We start from the raw sequence: 21505 nt of genomic DNA on the forward strand, positions 1-21505 counted from the left end.
CCGAATATATTTTTACTGCCATTGAAGATAGATAATGTTATTTTTTAAAACTTTTATGTAACGTTAACTATAAATGAAGAATAGATTAAAATAGGTAAGATAGATTTTTTGAATAACAAAAGAAAGACGTTGCAGTATATGACGATAACAACCATCTAATGAAAGAAGGTCGATTGTGAGGGAACTCATAAAAACTTAATTGACCTTAGGAATAAGAATAAAATATAAGCAATTGACCAGCCACCAATATTGAAATGAACCCATTTGGCGAATAATATGGAGCAAACAAAGTTATAAACTTTGATGTACGAATGAAATCTTATACCATCCTTTGAATTCAATTCTGGAGTAGTGAAAAGACTTCTTTCTTTTGCCATTCTAGTTTCATTATTATAAATTGAACATAATTTCCTTGCTTCAATTGGATCATCAGTTACTACACCTTCAATGGGTAGTTCACAAGAATATTTGAAGTCTATTGATTTATTGACGGTCCATAAATATATTTTAAATTCATTCAATTTTAATATTGGTAACAATTCAGTTCTAAATTGGTCTGTCCAAGAGGAGACAAAATGTATGCTTATCCCATAGAGTTTATAATGAGGATTATTTAATTTCAATGAATAATCGATGAATTGTTTTGCAATATCTAATGATAAGGATATGACGATAAATTTGAAGTCTTTGAGAACCCCAGTTTCCACACCGTATTCATACCAATCTACTAACCAAAGTCCCCAAATGATTCTTTTTTGCCAATATTTAAGGTCATTTTTGATCCTAAGCATTTCTGAAAATGCTTTAACCAATATAATTTTATTATTTGTAAATTTTGTATCCAACATCAATTTAACATTTGGATGAGCAACTAACCAATTTAATGCGTCTTCTAATGTTAACATTTTCAAATTGGAATCAGTTTTACAATATAATTTGGAAATATCATCCATTAATGAATGAGAAATGATTATATTTTTATTCCACATTCTCCCCGTGTCAGCATCGTGGTTAATAACAATGATACCATCACTTGTCATTTGTAAATCAGTTTCAATGATATCCGCTTTCGCATTGTATGCTTCATTGAATGCTAATAATGTATTCTCAGGGTATTTCCCTCTAAAAGCTCTATGGCCTGCTATTTGTATGCCAGTGTAGGACATTGTGTAAGTAATGGAATATATGTTTTTTTATTAGTTGTAGCTCGAGGAAGTGATATCCTTGATGGGCTTGCTTTCGCTTATGACCACGGAAAGGGAGGGAAGGGAGTAATTGTACAGGGTTCTAGAATTATTTCAGTTTATATATAATCTTGCACTGTTCTTTTTATTACGAAACGTGGGCGGGTGCGTGTGTGCGTACGTAAGCTGAACTTTAAATCACAAGGGAAGTTCTAATATTATTTTCTGAAGGTACAGAAAGGATCTTGTTGTACCTATGATTCTCAAGAGACGGATAGAGGTGATTTTTCAAACGAGGAAGAATAGACGACATTAACCATGCAGATTTACGTAAGTATCGTCGTATTATTTATTTTGTTGTACGTACGTACGGTAGTGCAAAGACGTTAACTCAAATATGGAAACGAAGATTTCTCGAGAGCTTTGAAAAAAAGGAAAGACTAAGGTCCGGTGACATGTGAAAGTTTATTCAACTCTTAGGGCTTGTCCAATAAGACCTTGCTTTGTTAAGGGTCTGACCGGACTGAGGGTTAAAAAGCGACAAATGAGAAACATTTTTTATTGATTTCTTGAGTCAGGGGAACGTATGTATGTACGTACGTATGTGTGTCAGTATGTAAGTATGTTCTTTGACTGAGTCGCCGAATGATTCAATCAATCCCGTCCACCAGCACCCTGACACCTTACTATTGAGACAGCTTAAGTAAGGAGACACGAAAGAACAATAGAAAAACGTGATTCCTCTCCTAATTGAACGCCACATAGGTACACCGCCAGGGAAAACATCCAACAGTGAATTTAAAGTCCGAATGCCTAGAAATAGTCCCCAAAGACGTATACTGTACTTCTGACTACTGTGCCTCAGATAATTTATGACACATTGTCTCTGAAAACTGATTTAACACTTCCCTTAAAAGGAAGGTGTTTTCTTTCCTTTCCCTGAGAACTCTTATAGTATCTGCATATACGTGTATCGATCGGTAAAGTTGAACACATCTCACTGGGAAGGAATATACCATTAAATCTTATAAAATATACCTGTCATTCCTCCTGTGCTCTTTTCTTTGGTGTAGTTATTTCGTTTTACGCATTGTTTTTCCATTCCTTTTTCTGATTTTCTTTCCATCTTGATTACAGACATTAATGAAAAAAATTCCAAAACATTCCCTTCGTTAATTTGAGTTTCTATTAATTTTAGAAGGAAGATCAAGAGGGGAAAAATAATGGATTTAAGAGTCGGTAGAAAATATCGCCTAGGTAGGAAAATTGGTGCCGGATCATTCGGTGACATTTATCATGGTACCAACTTATTAAGTGGTGAAGAAATTGCCATTAAAGTCGAATCAGTAAGGACAAAACATCCTCAATTGGAATATGAATCAAGAGTGTATAGATATATCAGTGGAGGTATAGGAATACCAATAATTAGATGGTTTGGTAGAGAAGGGGAATTCAATGCCATGATTTTGGATCTCTTGGGACCTTCTTTAGAGGATTTATTCAATTATTGTCGTCGTTCTTTCTCTTTTAAGACTATCATCATGTTAGCTTTACAAATGCTTTCAAGAATTCAATATGTTCATGGCAGGTCTTTCATTCATAGAGATATTAAACCTGATAATTTTTTAATGGGTACTACGCATCACCAAAATAATATTGTTCATATTATTGATTTTGGTTTATCAAAAAAATATAGAGATTTTCACTCCCATAAACATATCCCATATAGAGAAAATAAATCATTAACTGGGACCGCAAGATATGCAAGTATTAGTACTCACATGGGGATCGAACAAAGTAGAAGAGATGATTTAGAATCATTAGGTTACATTTTAATTTATTTTGCAAAGGGATCTTTACCATGGCAAGGGTTGAGAGCGACAACTAAGAAACAAAAATATCATCTCATCTTGGAAAAAAAATTAACAACATCAATCGAACGATTGTGTAGTGGATTACCAGTTCAATTTGCTCAGTATATTGAGTATTGTAGAACTCTAAAGTTCGAACAACGGCCTGATTATTCTTATTTATCGGGCCTGTTTAAGGGTCTTGCTACAAGCTTAGATTATCATATTGATCATCTTTTTGATTGGACCTTTTTGCGTTATACTAGAATAATGCTTCAAAAACAAAGTGAAATGTTAACAGGACCTGGGCTTCCTGAGGAGACTAGAAATAAATATCGTATTGAAACGCAGTATCGAAGTCCAAATTCAAGTATACCAAGTTCATTATGTTCTGGATCACAAGAAAAGAAGAAAGAAGAAAAAACAATTAATCGCAACTATTATGGTAATAATTATGAAAGTACTGGTAATAAAACAGCCATATTATCTTTCGAAAATATAAAAAGACTAACAATGAAGAAATTTAGTAGTAATTTCCATTATTATATACTTGGAGAAACTCATAACCCCAGTCCAAACGAAATCAAGTCACAAACCACATTCAACTCAAACTTAGAATGTAGAATACCAAACGAAATTACCCAATATATGGATATGGAATTGGAACGAGCAAGATGCAGACGAACAGAACATTTAAGAAAACTGGAAAAGCAAAAACAAAGAGAGGAAGAACAGGAAAAAAGAATGGAACGGGAACAAGAACAAGAGCAAGAACCGGAGCAAGAACAAGAGCAAGAGATACTGCGCTTAACGAGCGAACAAAGAGAAAAATTATCCGCTTTAAAGTTAGATCCAAAACCTATATTGAAGGAGACTAGCATGAAAGAAGCGTTAGAAGAGGAAGGTGACGGGGATATTGCAGGCCAAAAAAATATAGCAGAACAAGGGAAAGTGTTCGAAGAGCATCATCAATTAAATAATAAGAATGGTAAGCATAGAAATGGTCACGATGTTCCACGCTGTAAAGAGAGGATATCTCCTTGTGCACCCGCCTTACCACCTAGGCAATCCACAATGACTACAGGTTTGGGCCAAAAATATGGACATGAACAAATAGAAGGGCCCCTGTGGCTCTAGGAATAAAGCTTTCTCGAGTACAAACGGGATTTCTTATTTCGTTTTGCTTCCCGTTTACTAACTTCTTTTCCTTTTTCCAATTGGACAATATATAATAACTAATAATAATAATAATAATAATAATAATATTCTCAGTCCTGTTTTAACCTCTATATAATCCTTATTCTTATAGTATAGTAGAGTTCTACTAAATGGTCAACCAAGGTTGTTAGCATGCATACATCAAGCTTATTGTATGTGTCGCCTGTCATTTACTGACAATTGATCTTTTTTCTCTACTGTGTCGTTTCCGTTTTAAACGCGGTGAGTGGAAAATTAGAAAAACATGAAATTGATAACTTGCAAAACTGAAAAAATAATAAGGGGCAGGAATTTTGTTATGGGAATTGGGAATTAGGAATCAGGAATTAGGAATTAGGAACCAGGAATTGAATGAAAAGGGAATAGGATAGGTACCTAATAAGAAAAATCACATCGAAATTGAACAGTATATACAATTGCATTAACGATTAGTGGCATTAATTGATCGACAACTCATTTGGAAAGCAATGAACGCTGGAACTGCTACTCAACCAACTGGTATCGATAACCAACAACAACAGCAACAGCAACATCCTCATACACAACATGAACAGCAAATACAGCAACAACATCTAGTTAATTCCAAATTACCGCAAAAATCTTTGGAATCTAAAGGGAAGTATACCTTACAAGATTTCCAAATTATGAGGACTTTAGGTACAGGTTCCTTTGGTAGAGTTCATTTGGTTAGATCTGTTCATAATGGTAGATATTATGCCATTAAAGTTTTGAAGAAACACCAAATTGTTCGCATGAAGCAAATTGAGCATACTAATGATGAACGACGGATGTTAAAGTTAGTGGAACATCCGTTCTTAATTCGAATGTGGGGGACTTTCCAAGATTCAAGAAATATCTTTATGGTTATGGATTATATCGAAGGTGGTGAGTTGTTCTCATTATTAAGAAAATCTCAAAGATTTCCTAATCCTGTAGCTAAATTTTATGCGGCTGAAGTTACATTGGCCTTAGAATATCTACATCACCATAATATCATATACAGAGATCTAAAACCCGAAAATATTTTATTAGACAGAAATGGACATATCAAGATAACAGACTTTGGATTCGCCAAAGAAGTGGAGACTGTTACATGGACTTTATGTGGGACTCCCGATTATATCGCACCAGAAGTCATTGCGACGAAACCTTATAACAAATCTGTTGATTGGTGGTCGTTAGGGATTTTGATTTTTGAAATGTTAGCTGGTTATACACCATTTTATGATTCTACTCCAATGAAAACTTATGAAAAGATTCTACAAGGTAAAGTTATATTCCCAACTTTCTTCCACCCTGATGTTGTTGATTTATTAGGTCAATTAATTACAGCAGACCTTACAAGAAGAATTGGTAATTTACAAAGTGGTTCTAAGGATATTAAATGTCACCCATGGTTTAGCGAGGTTGTCTGGGAAAAGCTTCTAGCTAAAGATATCGAGACTCCTTACGAGCCGCCCATCACTTCAGGCGTCGGTGATACTTCATTGTTTGATCAATATCCAGAAGAACATTTTGATTATGGTATCCAAGGAGATGATCCTTATGCAGAATATTTTAATGATTTTTAGTAAATTTAGAATCTTTTTCTTTCTTACCTCTTCTCTGTTAATTCTTCCTACAATACGAAACCCCGCTCTCTTAACTAAACTTTTCGACAGTACGCTCTCATAATCCATCTTATCGTTATTGTTGAACCCCTTAAACTACATAGCCTCTATATCAATCGCATTAAGTACATTGCTGATCACGATAGTTAATAATTGAATGTGAACTTGACATGGTGTAAATCGCATTTCCAATAATTAATGTTTATCAGCCATTGAATGTGTAAATTAAATAGAGCAGTAACAGGCTACATGAGCTAGGAAAAAACTATTAAGAAAGGAACATAAAAAAGGACATGTGCTTTTGAATATATACTATATGATATATATTAGGTATTATGATTATATATGTATATATAAGCCATAAATAATGAGTTGGTCTCAAAGCTCAAATGAATATGTATATGTATGGATGTGTATGTATGTACATTCGTAAAAGAATACAAAGACAATATAATCATTTTAGGAAATCTGTGAAATCATACTCAGTTTGTTCATTATCAATTGATGCTAAGTTTAAATTTGAATCAAAATGCCATTGATTGTTCAGATCATCCGTACTAGAGCCTACAAAAATATTAGTATCTGCTAAGTTAGTGGTAGTCGTACTATTGTTATTATTGTTGTTAGGAGACGGTATACGTTTAGTATCTGAAGAGAATGGCGTGACAGATGGCAAGAATAGATTATTGGAAGTGTAATCAATCTCGTCTGGTAACGGAGAGAATAATAATGCGGAAGAATTTTCTATCAAATTTGGATCATTTAAATAATTTATTATATTATCATTTTTATTTTGATTGTTACTTTTAATGTATTTGAAATCACCCCGGTTATTGTTATTAGTGCTAGTCATATTTGTCTTGTTGAAGATATCAGTAAAATCTATTTCAAATAAATCCGTTTTCACGTCAGTAGAATTCGTACTGTTTTGCTTGTTGTTCATTTGAGGATCAAAAGCATTTTGATAATTGATAGTATTGGTGTTATTGGTAAGATCTTGCATAAAGTCCGGTGTTAGTATTGGTTGACTGAATAGATCATTTGAAATATCTAGGAAGTTTGATCCTAATGATAAAGACAAAGAGGAATCTTTATATGACGGTGGAGAGGCTGGTGATGTTGATGTTGATGTTAAAGTTGAATTACCACTGGTTCCAACTGAGGTATTTGACGAGGATAACAATAGATTTTGATTCGTTGTTTTCTTTAATAGATTTTGTTTATTAAAATTTTTCAGTTTCTTATTTTTATTTTTTATTGAATCTATAAGATTACTGTTGCTGTTATTACTATTGTTATTATGATTTATTTTTTGAACCTTTGTTGCCCCACAAATCTTCGAAGTTGGTAATATAATATTAAAACTTTGCACTTCACTCGTTAAACCACAGTCACATGGAATAATTGAAGGATTAATTGGCAAGTTCAATTTCGATCTATATTCTAATTCTTCGAATCTTTTCAATGTTTCCACATCGTTTGTGGTTTTCAAATAATCTTTAAATTTTTTATATTCATCGGAATTTGGGTTAAATTTTAATTCATGGGAATGAGAGTTATTGACTACTACTATGTTCCATTTTTTTAATTTTAATGAGAAAGTTGCCCTTATACGGAATGGACAACTTGAAGAAGAAAGAGGAGTGGTTGCAGTTGTCGTAGTAGCAGCAGTGGCATTATGATTCAAAGACTTAGCATACCTTCTTTTTGGAGTTTGTGATTTACATTTGAAGATAACTTTCCCACTATCAGATCTTTCAATTACAATATCAATACCTTGAAGAAAGAAAATTTTCTGTAGCCAAGGTTTAATTTCTGATTTATCATTGAAATTTGGTACCGGATCTAGATGGATTAATTTATTTTGATCCTTAAGTAATGCACTTGATAGATTATTTGGGGTGGAGTACGATTTTGGCTTATTTTTATTTGTATTATATGTTTTCTTCTTCTTCTTAGGTAATTGAACAATATTTTTTGCTGTAGTATTATCGTTGACATTTGCTTCTTTGTTTCCGTTAACGCTATTACTATTACTATTATTATTACTATTATTATTACTATTCTTAGTACTTGGTGAGATAGGTGGAGTCATTATTGAATTTAGGTCTAATAAATCGAATCTATTATCGTTATTAGTATTTTCTTGTTTGAACAAGGACTTGAAATCCTGAAAATCTTGTTCTAGTTGGATATTGCTACCATTCATTGTGGCAGACTTTTTGATTTAATGATTGACCTTTTATTTGAGTACGTAAGTGAATGGATGACCAATTTATGTAATTGTCTATTGTACGGCAGCAGCAATGTGGAATACAATCTGATGATGTTGTTAATGTTGCAATTATTTTCTTCCGAGTATAAACCTGATCAAACTTGTTTGGAAAAAGTTAGTTAACTAATGTAGGTTATGGAACTTGATGACATATTCCATTATGTCTAATGTAAATATAAAAATCTGATACATCTATAATTATAAGCAGTTTATTTTCAATTAACGACGAATGAATGGAATGAATGAAATAATTTTTCGTATGCGGTTGCGATAGCAATGGAGCCGAAAGAATATATGTGGTGTCCGGTTGGTAAAAATTTCTTAATTAAACAATTAATAAGCAATAATAATGAAAATGAGGGAGGCCAGTTTTTCGTTGACTATCAATTATTATTATTTATGTATTACAGGTAATATGCAAAAGTTATCGCAGACGTACGTACGTACATATGTACAATTACGTAGGGGTTAATGTGACAGTTGAATTTTTCTCACAAATTTTATAAAATTGAACGTTATTATTATCGTTTGTCATGATTGAAATCAAGTTATTTTCATGAAAATTGATTTGTAAAACTTGATTTATATTGAATAACGTTTTCAAATCGATGAAACCTAGGAAGACCCAATTATCACCACTTATAGAGTTGTTATTTGGCATTGAATTATAATTGAAACAATTTGATAATTTGAATATTGATAATAGGAAGGAATAATTATGGTTTTCTGTTATGAAAATATATTTGCCATCGTTTGATGAACAGAGATGGTAATCTGGAATTAAAGTAGATTCTTGACGTTCATGTTGTTCTTGATTCGGAATTGGATTATGGATTTGTTCCATTTTATAAAGGATTGTATTTTTGTTAATAAAATATGACGGAATAATGATATGATTTGAATCATTGCTTGAACTTGCATATGCATTTGAATTTGAATTTGAATTTGAATTTGAATTTGCATTTGAACTAGATATGCTGTTATTATTGATTGAATTTACTGGGAATGAGAAGAATCTTTGATTTGTAACGATTAGAATATTATTATTATTATTATTATTATTATTATTCGGTGCAGTCGTTGATGTGATTTGATTAGTATTATTTGATAACTTTTCAATTGACAAAATTCGTTCTTGAAATCTTAATTGAAACTTAATTTTAACCAATTTGTTACTATTATTATTGTTATCAAAATTCAAAATATTTTCGATGTAATAGATTGTTTCATTATTTTTCAATATGTATAATTGAGGGAAACTTACAATTATATTATTGTTTTTCTTGTTATTATCATTATTATTATTATTATTATCATTGATATCATTCATTGAAGGAGATAATGTTGAAGGTTGCAATTGATTTGAAATCTTGAAGATATTTGCATTTGAAATCGAAGTTGAATTGGGGTTATGATGATTACGAGTACGGTGTGGTACTGAAATATCAGTAATTAATGGACCATTGACAGAGTCGATTGAGAAGATATAATTTGGTAAGAGACCAGCATAAATGTTTAAGAACATTGGGGCTTCCTCTTGTACATGATCTTGTCCTTGTTCATGTTGTTGTCCTGAAAATGGTAAAATCAAACTTGAGGATGATGAATATGATAAAGATGGAGGTGATGATAGATTAAATATTTTCAAATTTGACCAAACACCATTGGAATCCACGTCCAGTACGTAAAATCTAGTTAAATTATTATTCCTATTATGTAAACCTAGGACCAACAGTAAGTTATAAGGATCTCCGGCGAGATGATTATTGATTTCATTTAATAGCATACAATCTATTGATAAAATTTGATCATTTTGATTTAGTATAGAACTTAAATCTAATATGGTGATAAATCGTTTTAAAATGATTGAATCATAAAGATGGATTTCATGGTATATTATTATTAATGGACGGTTTTTATAATATATTAAGAATTGTTGATTAAAATTGTTCATATATCTGAAATTATTATCTATGTTCAGGGATGAATGAAAAGAAGTTGGTAAGAATAAATCATGAGAATGTGTTAATGACCAATGAATTGGGATATCCATTATATCAAAGGTATTTATATTCAAATTAAGTATGTCTTTCGAATCTAAGAAAGAAATATAGACATTTTGTTTCATATGGTTTGATATTATCGGGAATGATTGAGTATTGCTATCATCGGATTCAATTGAGGAGGAATGAGGTGTGTATAATAGTTCATTTATTAAAGAGGATCTCCATTCTTGAGTTAAATCTAGATTTGAGTCTTGTTCTGGATGGTAATTGTTTTTCCAATTTCTCCTGTAATGATGATAACGATTTCCCTTTCTCTTGCCTGTTATTTGATAAAATGGTTGTTGGTATAGTAAAATAGGGATACCCATTGTTTGTTTATTTTCTTGTTTTTTTTTTTGCTTTTTGTTGGATGGAGTACAGAGGAGAGTGACAATACAGATGCTATCAACGATTAGGATCAGATTTGTGATTGTGATTGTGATTGTTATTTCATTATTAGAGCTGGATATATATAGTATATATATACATACTATGAACAATACTTGACACAATGGTATTGAATAACAGGTAGACTTCAGGTACAGGTTACCGGATCACTACTCTGCATCATACTACTTTGTTTACACAAAGGTAGCCAGATCTCCTCTTAGCGATGGAGTATGGCATAGTATAGTATGGCATAGTATAATATTAGTATATAGTATAGTAGAAGCAAAGTAATCGTGTAGTATAGTATGAAGTACGGACGAACAGAAACGGAGAAATACTCTGTATTACAGAGAGAGAGAGAGAGAGAGAGGGTGGAGAAATCTCCTCTTGTTAGCGCGTGCGGCTGTTGAAATACACCGGACTATACAGGTACACCCACACACCTGCCGCCCAACCCCTCTCTCGTCCCCTCCCCTCTGTCCCGTTACGATTGGAGACAAAGACAGAAAAGCTTCAATAAACTGGCAAGCAACCCTCCTTCTTCCTTTTGTTGCCCTGCTCCTTGTATTGACCCGTGCCCTGGTACCATCACAGGGTTATTATAATTGCTGTATGCTGCCGGTGCTTCTCCTGCTCCATTTTGTTGCCCCGAGGGCGCAGCCGGATTATTCATCTCAGATCCTAACCAATTTGATGGTGGAGATATTCCCCGTGGGATAGTTATCTCAATGACACCATTGTTATTAGGGTCTACCTGATTAGGTAACCCGATCTCTGAACAAACTTCTCTGACTGCAGGCCCTAATTTCCCTACCCCATTCATCGAATGAAGACCTTTCCCACTGATTACCCGGATTCTATCTTGACCATGTTCTATAGAGTACAGTATCCGTTTCTTCAATATCCATCGAGCTTCTTTAACATATAAGCCATGTAGGTCAATTTCATCATTTGTGGAGTCGGCATTATTAGATACGAAAACGTATTCTGCAGCTTCTAGATTATATTTGTTGGCTAATTCTAATTGTTTCTTGGATTCTAACTTAATTCATTGGGCCCTTTGTTTAGATCCATTTGCATATGCCTCTTTAGATTCTTTCACTAATTGAATCCTTCTAATCATAGCATCTTCTCCTAACTTTCGTAACCTTTGATACTCTGCATCACTAACATGATTATAATCCTTTATCAGTATATCGTTATTACTCGTGGTATTATAGTTCCCACCGCTACTTCCCAATTTAGTAGCCATTTGAAGGAAGAGACTAGACGATGTTGATGTTTGTTTGCTATCCTTATACTTAAAATTATAATGAAGAAAATAGATTTCAACTGTTGAAGTTGACGTTGAAGTATATAGTGATGGTTTATCATTGCTGTGCGTAGTTCACGTAGGTAGGCGCGTATGTTTATTGACATTCAATTTTAGACATCAGTGTCAATTCTTTCTTCTCGGCAAAAAAAAAAACGTTAAAATTTCGGATATCATCATACGTAGGCACTTGTATAGTTCAAAGTTAGCTCAGTGCTTAAAATTCCAAACAATGCTTATTATCTTTGCGTTTTGCTGTCAGCAAGAGTGGTAAAGTCAAAGAAGCGATCTTTACGTATGAATGTACGAATAATAAAAAACGTCTTGTATCACACTGGACATTTAAAATATATATTTTTGTTAGACTACTTAACGTTACATAGATGCCACGAAATTAAAACGTAAAATATACTCATAGTTTTATGCAGGCCCTCGATATTAACCGACTCTCCATACTTCTAATCCCAATATCGAAAATTTATTACCTTCACGACTTAATATTTCATTCCCATATGTCAATGTTGGATTGGAAACACCGTTTAACAATCCATCATCTATCCATAGCCCATAATGACCTTCTCCTGCACCCATGGATATGAATTTTGATGTACAATATACGGCAAATTCGTTCAAGCCAGTAAAGGGATACCCTCTAAATTGCCATCTTTCTTCATCCTGCTCATTGCTATTGTTACATAGTTCGCTGTGGTTGTCACCCTTCTTCTCTTCTTCTTGTTCATCTTCTTTTCTTCTTCTTCCATGAAATCTTCTTTCCTTCTTTTGTTCTGTCGCTACACTTTTATCTTTATTATTACATATTTTTCGTACAGGGACTTTTTCTAATTTCCATAAAAAGCATTCGCCATTCCCAGAATATCTCCGATGTTCATTTGGACGGAATGGTTCATTACTATAAGCTCCAAATATACCATTCTTTCGATCTTGTATAATTATAACATACCCCACTCGTCGATTACTTTCATTAATATCAGGTTGAATATTCTTATATAAAGAATGTAACGATGCACCATGTTGTTCAAGACTGTATAGTAACGTCCAATCAGTATATAATTGAATTCTCATGGGCATTAATGATCGTATTTCATCACACATCTCCACATTTATTAATCGATTCTTAGTCTTAGTAGAATAACCATGTAATGTTATCATGGGTAAATTATCTTCACTTTTATTTACATCTTCATTACTTGAACTCCAATTAGTGCTCCCATTTCCGCTTTTGCTTTTGCTTTTACTTTTATTTTTACTCTTATTATTATCAATACCATCAGAATCATCTGATCCAGTGAATGACCTTTTCAATTTATAAATAGCACCTTTCATTCGATACATTTTCGCTTTTTACTTTGAAATAGTAAGTTGTTAGACTACTTTTGTTTATCAAGTTATCTTATTAAATAATAAATATTATCGATATCAAATGAGAAATTCGAAACCTGTTTTATTCTTTCTCTTTTCCTTATATAAGAGCAACAAACTTGGATCAAACACAGGGAGTTTTTAATCCTTATTTTTTTTCTTGTCCTGTCAAGGGTGGTGACAACACGTAGCCTATAGTTTAAATATGCTGTATGGAATTAAGCAGCTTATAAACTAGTGGGAAGGTTCAGCAAAATCAACATGAAATAGTAGTACTGGTTGAGAGTACTACATTTAATAATTGGCTGTTATGTTGAATCCTAAGTACAAAATTCGTTTCATTTATATATGTAAAAGGAAGAGATCTGTCAGTAACCTAACTTAGGGAGCTCGCTGCACGGTTATACGTTATTTATAAATACTGTTTTCTGTCCGTGAACGGGTAAGCGATCAATTCGCTAATTAATTATATACGTAAGTCAAGTTCGGCTACAGAGAACCGATAGCTATCAACTGACGTTAAAAAACAAAACAAAAAACAATTAATGCTCCGACATTACTGTAAGTATGATTGATTGCTTAAATGAGCAATTTCTGGTCCCTCCATTTTTAACTGTAATAGCTTTCCACATTGGTTTATGTTAGATGTAATTTACTTCTTATTGATAGTTCAGGGTTATCTATTAATACGTTAGGGTATAATATATGTAAGTCTAGTATACTAGATTCAGTTCTATAGTAAGGAACTAGGATAACAATGTGATATGGTGAGCACCTAAAGGGTCCTAAGATTGGTAACGTTCTCTGAAGTAGCTTCAGTTGCAAAGTTCTCATTAGAAGTTCTTGAAAGGATAGTCAAGCTCGGCGTATCGCATTATGCGGGGAAGACACTTTATTATGATTCTTGTTATGCTTGAACAGGGTACAATTACTATGCAGCTTCTACTACTCCATCCTTAAGGCTGTTAACTTAGCTATAGTTTAGAGCAATCAAATCAACCTTACAGTTTATTATTATTTTTATTTTTTTTTTTTTATTTATTAGCAAATAAATTCACCCCTAAAAATAAATTAATCTCTGAAAAATAAATTAAGAAAAAAAAGATTTTTTCCGATTATCAGTGATTTTATTACACAATTATGTATCTTGAGCCTGAATTTAATAAATGTAGTTCATCTAATTTTAATAGTATGAAGATTATAATCTATCTATATATGTAAATTTCGAGATCGAAACGTACAAGGCGATATATTTATGTTGGGAATGTTCCGATCTGACGACGCTCCGTAACATCAAGTACGTAAGCAAAGTGAAGCATAACAACAAAATGCAAATTCCAATATTAAAAAAAAAAGGTTGATATGGATTGAAGTACCTCAGTAAACAAGAAGGTCTAAGAATTTATCCTAAAAACCATAATATCGTGGTATTGTTGGTTCATCGATTATTCTACTACTTGTGGTGTTAGATAACTGATTAGAAGATAATAATCTACGACAAATATGACGTCTCTTTATGCCCCTACTACAACGGACGTCAGGCAAAGACTTCGACCATTTGGTTTCTTCTTTGAAAAGTCCTTAAAAGACTTAATTAAGGGGATTAGATCAAACAATGAGACTCCTGAAAAATTGCATCAATTCTTATCTGAAGTTCTTACTGAATGTAGAAATGAAGCAAATTCTCCTGATATGACCTTGAAAACAAACGCAATTTTAAAATTAACGTATTTGGAGATGTATGGTTTCGATATGTCATGGTGCAATTTCCACGTACTAGAAGTCATGAGTAGTAATAAGTTACAACAGAAACGTGTAGGTTATCTAGCTGCCTCGCAATCCTTTTATAAAGATAAAGATATCTTAATGTTAGCTACCAATTTATTGAAAAAGGATTTAAAATACTCAGGTAGTAATAATAGTGACGTCATTAAAGTGGGGATAGCACTAAATGGGCTATCTACTATTGTAACACCAAGTTTGGCAGCTGACATTGCTGATGATCTCTTTTCTATGTTGAATAGTTCAAATCCATACATTAGAAAAAAGGCTATAACGGCTCTCTTCAAAGTGTTTCTACAATATCCAGAGGCATTAAGGGATAATTTTGATAAATTCGCAAGTAAATTAGAAGATGATGACACTTCTGTTGTATCAGCAACAGTCAGTGTTATTTGTGAATTGTCCAAGAAAAATCCTAAACCCTTTATTCAATTATCTCCAATCCTATACGAAATATTAATTAATATCGATAATAATTGGATTATAATTAGATTACTGAAATTATTTACCAACTTATCTCAAGTGGAACCAAAATTAAGGCCAAAACTTTTACCCAAAATTTTGGAATTAATGGAAGTGACAATGGCAACCTCAGTAATATATGAATCAATAAATTGTATTGTCAAAGGCTGCATGTTGCAGGATGATGATCATGAAACAGCCATGTTTTGTTTAGATAAATTACACTCATTTTGTGATTCACAAGATCCAAATCTTAGATATATTAGTTGTTGTTCTAGTTCTATAAAATTGGAAATCAACACATCTTTTATATCCCAATTTGATAAATTGATAATGAGGTTATTATTAGACATGGATGTTTCGATTAGATCAAAGGCTATAGAATTGCTAGATGGAATTGTCTCGCAAGAAAATACTGAAAGAAATTACAACTATTTAATGAGACAGTTTATTAACGAAGAAACAATCCAAACTGCCAATAATTCATTTTCGTACAGTGATCGTCAAGGAATCTCTATCATTATTCCTGAATCCTATAAACAAAAGTTGGTGAAAACAATTATTCAACTTTGTTCTATGGAAAATTATTCAAACATCATAGATTTCGGCTGGTTCACGATGGTACTCAGTGATTTAGCCACTATCTCGATTGATTTATCAAATGAAGACTTGGGAGTCGAAATTGGAAGACAGTTTAGAAATATTATGGTAAAAGTGCCTAGCCTCAGAGAATTGTCTATGAGAACAATCATTAATATAACATCCAATGAAGATATCCGTTTAGGCCTATCATCTATTTTAAAGGACTGTTTCTGGTGTATTGGTGAATTTTCAAACTTCATTGCGAATGGTGATACGCTTATCCAACTAATCTTGAAGAATATTTACTCATACCCACCTGATGTACAGCAAATTATAATACCTGCTTTACTTAAAATATTAGGAACTTGGTGCCAAAATGAAACAAATCCTATTGACGTACGGGATGTTAAATTAATTTTGAAACAATTAATAGAATATTTCGAAAGCTCATCTTATTCAAGGTATTTTGAGCTACAAGAAAGAAGTGTAGAAGCTTTAGAATTTTTAAAATTAAGTGTAGATTCAATGGAATCTGATGACCATGGATTACCTCTGTTATTATCCGATGTGCTCCCTAGTATGTTCAAAGAATATGAATTAAAACCTTTGGCATATGGTACGCAAAGACAGGTACAATACAACGAAATTATAGATCTAGAGACTCCTTTTTTAACGGATGCGGGATTAAGGTCTATTTCGGAAAATGTTAAATACGACTATACAGAAGATTCTAATTCTCTCTTCTCTGATCTGGATACAGATGAAAACTCTCCTGAAGAATTAGAGTCCTCGTTGAATGAAGAATACCCTCAATCAGGAGTAAACGACCTTAGTAGGCAAGAAAAAAAGGAACAGTTATCTAACCCATATTACCTGAACAAGTTAAAGAATGAAAAGAATATCCACGATAATGATTTATTAAATATAAGTGATGAAACAATACATAGTCCAGAATCTCTCTCAGCTAAGATAAAACTAGTCAATAAAGATCAAGAGCAATCGCCTTCGCCGAATAGTTCTTCCAGAAAAATAGGGCGAAATCTAATCCCGGTAACTGTGTTGGCAGATGAAGTTATAAACACAAATGGTTCTACAAGGCAAACACTCGCATCAAAGGAAAATACTTTTCATCCAGCACATTCTAAAGGTAAAATTAATTTCAATATACCTTCAAAATTAGAAAGTTTTGATTTTTCCTCTTCTACCAACATTCACAGCACTGTCGATATCGACGATAGAGTTGTCGATGATAATGACACCTTGGAGCTGGAGAAGCTAAGAAATAAATTTACTGAGGCCTCTGGAGAAGAAGTACCTGAAGAGGTGGTGATAATAAAGAAGAAAAAGAAGAAGAATAAAGAGCACAGAAAGTCTAAAAGTAAAAATCAAGAAAAATCAAGAAAGAAGAAACTAGAAAGCAAGTCCTTTTTGGATGACGATTAGATATAGCCACGTTGTAGGTTACATAATATATATAATATTGAGTTCACTCCCCTTTCTTTTTCGCCATCATTCTTTGAAGAATAGAACCGAAATACACAACGGTAATGTCTATAATAGCTTAGTGCCTTAGCGGCTTGTTGGTAAGATATACTTTACTGTTCTCCTGCCATTTCTTTCTACCATATATTTACTTCCCTTAAGAATTATTTTTCGTTAATGGTCTTCTCCAACGGCAATCTACAGAAGTAAGTTACTGAACGTTACAGGTATGTCAAAATCAAATTTCTTGGAAGGCGTGCTAAGCGAACCAGTCGTTGTCGGAAGAGGTAACCCCAATCCGTTAACTAAGGATTAATATACATATTTACGAAGAAAAATATTAAAAATGTAAATCTATAAAAGAAAAGAAATAGAGATGTAGACTAATCCAAATCATAATATAACGCTTGAAATCTATCTTCAATTCCTAAAGCTGAACTAAAAGCCAAATTTTCTGAAAGTAGGAGCTCACAGAAAGGCAAAAATTTACTGTGTTAGTGTAGATTCAAGTCCCTTGAGTGAAGCGTACAGAACCCCAATATGTCGTTTAAAGCAGTCATTACAAACCCAGAAAAACATGCCCTATGGTGCCGTATACTTTACGTTTTATCCACAATTGATGAAGTTATCAAAATTACTATTTCTGATAAGGAACTGATTGCATGGTCTATCAACTCTACGGATACCACATTATGTCAAATTCACTTCTCACGGCAGTTCTTCGAGGAGTTCAATTTCGAGCCGAATGAAATAGTCTTTGGAGTTAATGGTCTTCAGTCAAAAAGAGACGTACAAGGTACTGATCAGAAACTTTATTCCTTCCAAATTAACGGTAGGCATTTAACTACCATATCCAAGAAGCCAGATAACGATTCGATCAGGAACTTCACAATTGTTCTTAACAACTCGAGCAGTTGCCCCGAAACACTAGTCGATAGGCTTCTGATACGTATGGAAATGGAGTCATTAATTGTTAAGGAATACTCACCACAGATAGATCCTATCCAGTTTGACCCAATTATTATTGATCTGAAATATAAAAGTCGATTTTTGGACGTGTTTGGTACAACAGCGATAACGAGCAACGCAAATTCACAGTTAGACCCCCGATTACTTGAGATATTTAGATCTATTCAACAAGAACTAGAGGCTTCTTTATTCAACGGGGAAATAGAATATGGGATACGCCAAAAAGATCAGTTGACCGAAGCTGATGAAATTAACTATATTTGTTGTGACCGCATACTATTGAGCAACATTTTAGATAACGCTACAAATTCTATAACTGAGCTTAAATTGGAAATAAACCCAAATAAATTGAACATGACAGGATTTACAAAGGCTATATATGGTAAAGATAATGATCTACTTCGAAATGCTATGAGTGTAACCAATACCATCAATACATTGGATTTGGAGCATTCTTGTCTATTTACAGCTGTCAGTGGTGACCGAAAAAAAGTACAAGAATCTTCGAAGAGTATTATTTTCAAATTAAAGGATTTTAAAAGTTTTATGTCTATTTCCTCGAATAGCAAGTCATTACCAAATAATGCTGACATACTCAATCTTTGGTTCTGCCGACCAGGAGATCCTGTTCTATTCGAGATGAAGAAAATGGGCGTTCGAATGGAATTAGTACAAACTACTGATGGTATTCAAACCAATAATTTTGTCCAAGACCAGAATATCAGACAAGTTATTTCACCAAAGAAAGGAACTTTGCAACAAGAGACGAAAGAAATCAAGAAACAAGAGTATCCATTTCGTGACGAGGCGCCAGGTAAAAGCACAAGGGAAAAAAGAAAACTATTAGATCCGAATGTAACAAAACCTTCGTTGCTTCACCCTAGCAATCCAACTCCGAAACAACTCAATATACCACCGAAGCGAGAATTATTCGTACAAGATATATCTCAGGGAAATGTCAAGAGAACTGCAGCCTGCTCTTTACGAGAGGAGGTAACCGGAAAACAGAATGTGAAATCGAGAAAATTGAGAGCGATGTTTGAACCGCCATCCGAATATGATCCTCCCGTGAGCCAGAACGAACCTGTGGATGTACTGAGGAGAAGTCCAGATAGGAACATGCTAGCGGAGAGAAGTACCACTACAATTGGGTGGGGGAAAACAGATTCTACCAAGGAATACGTCAATATAGATGCTCGAGATATGCTGAAAGATGAAAAAATCAAACTGTTACAGCATGACGTAACCGAATTGAAGAAACAATCATCCCAGGAAGGAAACCATATGTCTGAGTTTGGTCCGACACAAGTGACACAACCACGTGGGTTATTGGATTGAATCTGTTCTCTACTTTCCATAGCGTTAGTCGACTTTATATTTAAAAATATTCTTACTTTGAATATATTAAGATACACCTATATCAATACATATGATAATACATATGACAAAACATTGCGATAAATTATAAATAACTGAATGTTCTTCTACCCTCCTCTATTTCTGGGATTCTCGTCATGATAATGGGAACTTTTTACATTTCGGGCAGTTGTTACAGATTGCTGCTTTGCAGAGACCATACTTTTCTTTGAAATAGGAGTATAACTTGGGATACTATGATGCGTGCAGGACCGGGGGCAAACTTCAATTGGGTAATTCGTCCAAGCGGCGGAACAATTAGAATAGTCTGGAAAAGTATACTTAAAGGGAGAATCGTATCCGCTGTTAAAACTTCTAGTTGTTCCTGACGTTAAGTCAACAGTATTATTAAATGTCTTCCCCCATGATAACCTAATTGGGCACCCCCTAACCAGAAAACCATGCAGGCCTTTGATTGCTGCCTTTGCATCGATCCTTCTTTTAAAAGTGACGAACCCACACTTCTTACCAAGTGGTATTTTGACATCCATGATTTCGCCAAACGGACGAAATAGTTCGTTTAACTCTTGCTCGCTAACATCTGTCGAAAGACCACCCACAAAAATCGTACTGTTCTTTGAATTGGATCCCAAACCTTGTCTTATATTCCCATTAGAACGAAGATTCCCAGTTACCACTGTTGATAAGGCTAATTGGGCAGTTTGTTCTTGGACGGCATTTAGATTATTTGTTAGTAAATCATTGGCTGTTTTTATTAAAGGAGGGATATTCTTTACAGGGGGAACATCGGTAGAGGAAGGAATCATATTGTCTCTGGGATTTGCAATGGCAACTTTTATATATTTATCTTGGAAGCAGATACCGTTCATCTCTTCTGCTGCCAGTCGTCTTTCTTCGCAATTCGCAAAACATATAAAACCGAAACTATCAGACTTCCCCGGTATTGGTTCTGTCATCATACGTACTGTTTTCACGGATTTATAGCGGGATCGAAACAATAAGAGTAAGTCTGCCTCTCTTGTTATTGAGGATAAATTACCAACAAACAAAGGATACTCGGGACTTAAACCATTTACTGTCGGCCATACCGCCCAATTCAATCTAAATACACTCAGTTGCGACGCATTTATGACAGAGTTCCTAGACCTAGAAAAAAAGTTTGGGAGAGGTAATCCATTCAAAGTTAAAGCCTCAGCTGCTTCCTGTTGGCTTTCAAATTCCACCAAACAATAGTTCGCCTGCTTGTGTTCACTTTTAATAGAATCTACTGAGGCTGCCACTTTTTCTTGTTCCACATTAGCCATAATAGCTGTAGTATTATGGATATAGTTTTCCACATGCCCAGAATTACTGAAGGAGGGTAAACGATCGTCTTGTACCTTGATAAGTTCAACAGAAACACTCCTATTTAAAAAATTCCACATTTCTTGGATCGTTATTTCATCAAAAGAAGAATGTAAATTACCCATCCATAATGTTCTTGTTGGCTCCTTTATAGGCAGCTTTGGTGTCGATATATCTTGGTAAAACATTGTTGCTCTGTCAGTAACCTTCAATAGATGTTTCTACTGCAGGAAGTTTTCTTCT

General features: G+C 33.7%; 10 protein-coding genes across 10 annotated transcripts; 4 read left to right on the forward strand and 6 right to left on the reverse strand.

Annotated features, from left to right (window-relative positions):
- Positions 1–185: 185 nt before the first annotated feature.
- PGC1 (phosphatidylglycerol phospholipase) lies at positions 186–1166 on the reverse strand (the record flags this gene model as incomplete). The annotated part of the gene is made up of 1 exon (XM_003670677.1): positions 186–1166. One exon carries the CDS (start codon positions 1164–1166, stop codon positions 186–188), a length of 981 nt encoding a protein of 326 aa, XP_003670725.1.
- Positions 1167–2407: 1241 nt separating this feature from the next.
- HRR25 (serine/threonine protein kinase HRR25) lies at positions 2408–4171 on the forward strand (the record flags this gene model as incomplete). Its single annotated transcript, XM_003670678.1, has 1 exon — positions 2408–4171. One exon carries the CDS (start codon positions 2408–2410, stop codon positions 4169–4171), a length of 1764 nt encoding a protein of 587 aa, XP_003670726.1.
- Positions 4172–4719: 548 nt separating this feature from the next.
- TPK2 (cAMP-dependent protein kinase catalytic subunit TPK2) lies at positions 4720–5823 on the forward strand (the record flags this gene model as incomplete). The annotated part of the gene is made up of 1 exon (XM_003670679.1): positions 4720–5823. The coding sequence occupies one exon, from the start codon at positions 4720–4722 to the stop codon at positions 5821–5823; it is 1104 nt and encodes a 367-aa protein (XP_003670727.1).
- Positions 5824–6316: 493 nt separating this feature from the next.
- AFT2 (Aft2p) lies at positions 6317–8071 on the reverse strand (the record flags this gene model as incomplete). The annotated part of the gene is made up of 1 exon (XM_003670680.1): positions 6317–8071. The coding sequence occupies one exon, from the start codon at positions 8069–8071 to the stop codon at positions 6317–6319; it is 1755 nt and encodes a 584-aa protein (XP_003670728.1).
- A 523-nt stretch (positions 8072–8594) lies between these two features.
- YIG1 (Yig1p) lies at positions 8595–10511 on the reverse strand (the record flags this gene model as incomplete). Its single annotated transcript, XM_003670681.1, has 1 exon — positions 8595–10511. One exon carries the CDS (start codon positions 10509–10511, stop codon positions 8595–8597), a length of 1917 nt encoding a protein of 638 aa, XP_003670729.1.
- Positions 10512–11056: 545 nt separating this feature from the next.
- NDAI0F01680 (Smr domain-containing protein) lies at positions 11057–11395 on the reverse strand (the record flags this gene model as incomplete). Its single annotated transcript, XM_003670682.1, has 1 exon — positions 11057–11395. The coding sequence occupies one exon, from the start codon at positions 11393–11395 to the stop codon at positions 11057–11059; it is 339 nt and encodes a 112-aa protein (XP_003670730.1).
- A 927-nt stretch (positions 11396–12322) lies between these two features.
- OXR1 (Oxr1p) lies at positions 12323–13237 on the reverse strand (the record flags this gene model as incomplete). Its single annotated transcript, XM_003670683.1, has 1 exon — positions 12323–13237. The coding sequence occupies one exon, from the start codon at positions 13235–13237 to the stop codon at positions 12323–12325; it is 915 nt and encodes a 304-aa protein (XP_003670731.1).
- Positions 13238–14767: 1530 nt separating this feature from the next.
- Positions 14768–17533, forward strand: APL5 (Apl5p; the record flags this gene model as incomplete). The annotated part of the gene is made up of 1 exon (XM_003670684.1): positions 14768–17533. The coding sequence occupies one exon, from the start codon at positions 14768–14770 to the stop codon at positions 17531–17533; it is 2766 nt and encodes a 921-aa protein (XP_003670732.1).
- A 579-nt stretch (positions 17534–18112) lies between these two features.
- DDC1 (Ddc1p) lies at positions 18113–19879 on the forward strand (the record flags this gene model as incomplete). The annotated part of the gene is made up of 1 exon (XM_003670685.1): positions 18113–19879. One exon carries the CDS (start codon positions 18113–18115, stop codon positions 19877–19879), a length of 1767 nt encoding a protein of 588 aa, XP_003670733.1.
- A 146-nt stretch (positions 19880–20025) lies between these two features.
- Positions 20026–21450, reverse strand: NGR1 (Ngr1p; the record flags this gene model as incomplete). Its single annotated transcript, XM_003670686.1, has 1 exon — positions 20026–21450. One exon carries the CDS (start codon positions 21448–21450, stop codon positions 20026–20028), a length of 1425 nt encoding a protein of 474 aa, XP_003670734.1.
- Positions 21451–21505: the final 55 nt, after the last annotated feature.

The sequence above is a fragment of the Naumovozyma dairenensis genome, chromosome 6 (assembly GCF_000227115.2).
Source record: "Naumovozyma dairenensis CBS 421 chromosome 6, complete genome".
NCBI classification, from domain to species: Eukaryota; Fungi; Ascomycota; class Saccharomycetes; order Saccharomycetales; family Saccharomycetaceae; genus Naumovozyma; species Naumovozyma dairenensis.